The sequence below is a fragment of the Equus asinus genome, chromosome 23 (genome assembly GCF_041296235.1).
Source record: "Equus asinus isolate D_3611 breed Donkey chromosome 23, EquAss-T2T_v2, whole genome shotgun sequence".
In the NCBI taxonomy this organism is placed as follows: domain Eukaryota; kingdom Metazoa; phylum Chordata; class Mammalia; order Perissodactyla; family Equidae; genus Equus; species Equus asinus.
The window spans coordinates 52,711,135-52,714,120 of record NC_091812.1 but is presented as its reverse complement, the minus strand read 5'-3'; the positions used below and the strand labels follow the sequence as shown (position 1 = coordinate 52,714,120).

The following is a 2,986-nucleotide window of genomic DNA, read 5'->3' as shown; positions in this document are numbered from 1 at the left end:
TCTACTTCAATCTGGTGCAATAGAAGCAATGTCCTCAGCATTAAGCGTATATGGAAATCATCAGAACCAATAGAACTGATGCAGCTTGCTGTAAAATGATGGAGAGTTTCTTCAAGCATTTGAACCTGATGTTGTCAGGAAATGAGAGGTTTCACATAAATGAGTGTATTCACCTCCACCACTAGCCTCCTGGTCTAACATGTTGATAAATCCCCTGTTTTGCTTGCATCCATCTGCCCTCCCTCCATGACTTATTGCGCCTAATGTAGAGAGAGTGTTTTTTTCCCAAAACCTAATCAAGTTACTCTACCCTGCCTAAAACGCTTTCATGGCCTCCACTGCTCTTAGGATAAAGAAAACCTTCTTAACACACCTCACAATCCCTGTGTTCTGTGGCTCCCACCTGCCCTCTGGCCTCATCTCGACCACTGTCAGACCGCTCTCTGACTTCAAGGTCACAACGGCCTTCGGTCCTGCCCTCTACCCCCACCACACTTCCTCCCGCCACAGGGTCTTTGCACATGCAGTACCATCTGACCTTCCTTCTGATTTCAGCTCCAGTGTCACTCCCTGAGGGCCGTCTTCTCTAACCTCTCCCACTACATTATGTCCCCAGAGCATGAGAACCCACAGGACCACGAACCTCTCCTCTGGACCACATGTCAGTGCTGCATTTTACCTTTGTGTATTTCTTTGATTAATGCTCTTCTCTCCTACTGAACTGAACGATCCATGAAAGCGTGGATTACAATCTGCAGCAGGTCACATTACAGTTCCTTGCACACATGGGGATTCAGGAAATTCAGGGTGAAAGATAATGCAAGGGCTTCTGAAAACCAAAAATAATTACTTTAAATATCATAATTGTTGTAACTCACTTTTGTATTGAAATCTTTAAAAATGTATGACTTGTGTCCCCGCCTATGTAAACAGGATGTACAAGCCATAAGTTTGTTTTTTTACTGATTTCTCTCTTATGAAAACCGTTTAGTACACTCTAACAACAAAATGGCCTCAGCATTATTGAAAGAGGACCATTTGTCTCAACAGTACATCCCTGATTGCTGGATTTCTTCTCCTCCCATTTTCCTTCTAAATCTCCTTCTAATATGTGGTATCAATTTGTTTGGGAATGAAAATCAGCCATTTAGATTTGTTAGAAATATGTACTAAATAAGAACACATTGGCCCTCAATAATGGTCACACTGGTCCCCTATAAAGGGGACCATGAGCTTTTGTGCATGGCCTGTGTAGCACTCATTTTGTCTGCTTAGAGATAAAGCTTCATCCCTAGTTTTCGGTTATATTGTAGATAGTTGAGATTGCCAGATAAAGCAACAAATGTGGCTGAGAAAGCTATGTGATGTCTTGCTGTACATGGTTGGGGCCCTACAAAAAAAATTTAGATATGCTTAGTTGAACATTATTCGATGCTAGATACAAAAAAGTAGGTTGTCTTTTTTAAAATCATAAAATGCATATATTTATTGTTTTGTGATAGTGTAATTGGGAATTAAATCTAATTCTTATGAAAAAGAAAATTCCCATACAAAGACCCCTCAAAAACATCTCATAATACTAAAACAAAAAAATAAAAATTAATTTGCCAAATGACAGAACTCTGTAATAGCAGAGTCCTAAATGATTTAGCTTATTTTGTTCCTTGGTATTTAACAATACACTGACACTTTACAAAACATTAGAAATCCTCAGAGTTTGTATGTTGTCCCCTAATATACATAAAATAAAATAGGACTTTAAGGATACAGAGTTTTAGAGACTACAAATAATGTAAATCACATAGGAAAACAGAAAGGGAGAACTGAAAGTGGGAAATTCCTCTGAAATAGAAAGAGTAGAGGACCATCCCGTATAAATAGCCCACACTCACGGAGGAAGGACATTTAAGCTCAAGCCGTTGCCGCCTCTACTTGGGCTCCTAGGGAGTAAAGGCAACGTCGTTCCTGTCTTCATCATGACCTACAGGTGGATCCTCCCAATGGCCCTCCTGCTGTGTGTCTCCATCACGGCTATTTCTGTGAACTATGACTTGCTTCGGTCCCAACTAAGAAGCAGCAATTCAGCATGTCTGATGCTCCTGCGGCAGTTGAATGGAGCCCCTCAACGTTGCCCCGAGGACACAATGAACTTCCAGGTCCCTGAGGAGATTGAGCAAGCACAGCAGTTCCAGAAGGAGGATGCTGCATTGGTCATCTATGAGATGCTCCAGCACACCTTGCGTATTTTCAGAAGAAATTTCGCTAGCACTGGCTGGAATGAGACCATCGTTGAGAATCTCCTTGTGAAAGTCCATCTGCAGATGGACCGTCTGGAGACAAACCTGGAGGAAATAATGGAGGAGGAAAGCTCCACCTGGGGAAACACAACCATTCTGCGCCTGAAGAAATACTACAGAAGGATCTCGCAGTACCTGAAGGCCAAGAAGTACAGCCTCTGTGCCTGGACAGTGGTCCAAGCAGAAATGCTCAGGAACTTGGCCTTCCTTAATGCACTCACAGATTACCTCCAAAACTGAGGATCTCCCAGCCTGCACCTCGGAGAAGGGACAATGCTGACAGTGACTGCAGGTGTCTTCCCAGCAGAGGCTCTTGATGTGACTGACAGCTAAGGCACTGCATGGGAAAAGACAGTTAAAGACTTTAAATTTTTTACTAACTTATGAATTAACTTATTTTTCTATTTATTTCAACATTTACCTTGGAAAATAAATCTTTTATGAAACAAAATTCAACATGGCTGTTTTAATTTCAACTTGATTTATAGAATCACCCAGATTAAAAACTGCAAACCACCTGTAAAATGTTCTTTGTAAAATGTGCCTGCAAACTAGTATAGTTTCTGGCCCCTGCCTTCAAGGAATTTAAAATCCAAGGAAGCCATGTGGAATATACAAGATAAGAGGTGAGAAGGGGACCTCAACCGTACAGGAGAAGAAATGTGGCTTGAGCCCCATATAAACGGAAT

The 2,986-nt window shown here is 41.6% G+C and overlaps 1 protein-coding gene across 1 annotated transcript; it reads left to right on the top strand.

The window, feature by feature from the left end:
* Nucleotides 1-1,976: 1,976 nt before the first annotated feature.
* On the top strand, nt 1,977-2,537 carry IFNB1 (interferon beta 1). The gene has a single exon (XM_044756981.2). It carries the CDS (start codon nt 1,977-1,979, stop codon nt 2,535-2,537), a length of 561 nt encoding a protein of 186 aa, XP_044612916.2.
* The last annotated feature ends 449 nt before the right edge of the window (nt 2,538-2,986 follow it).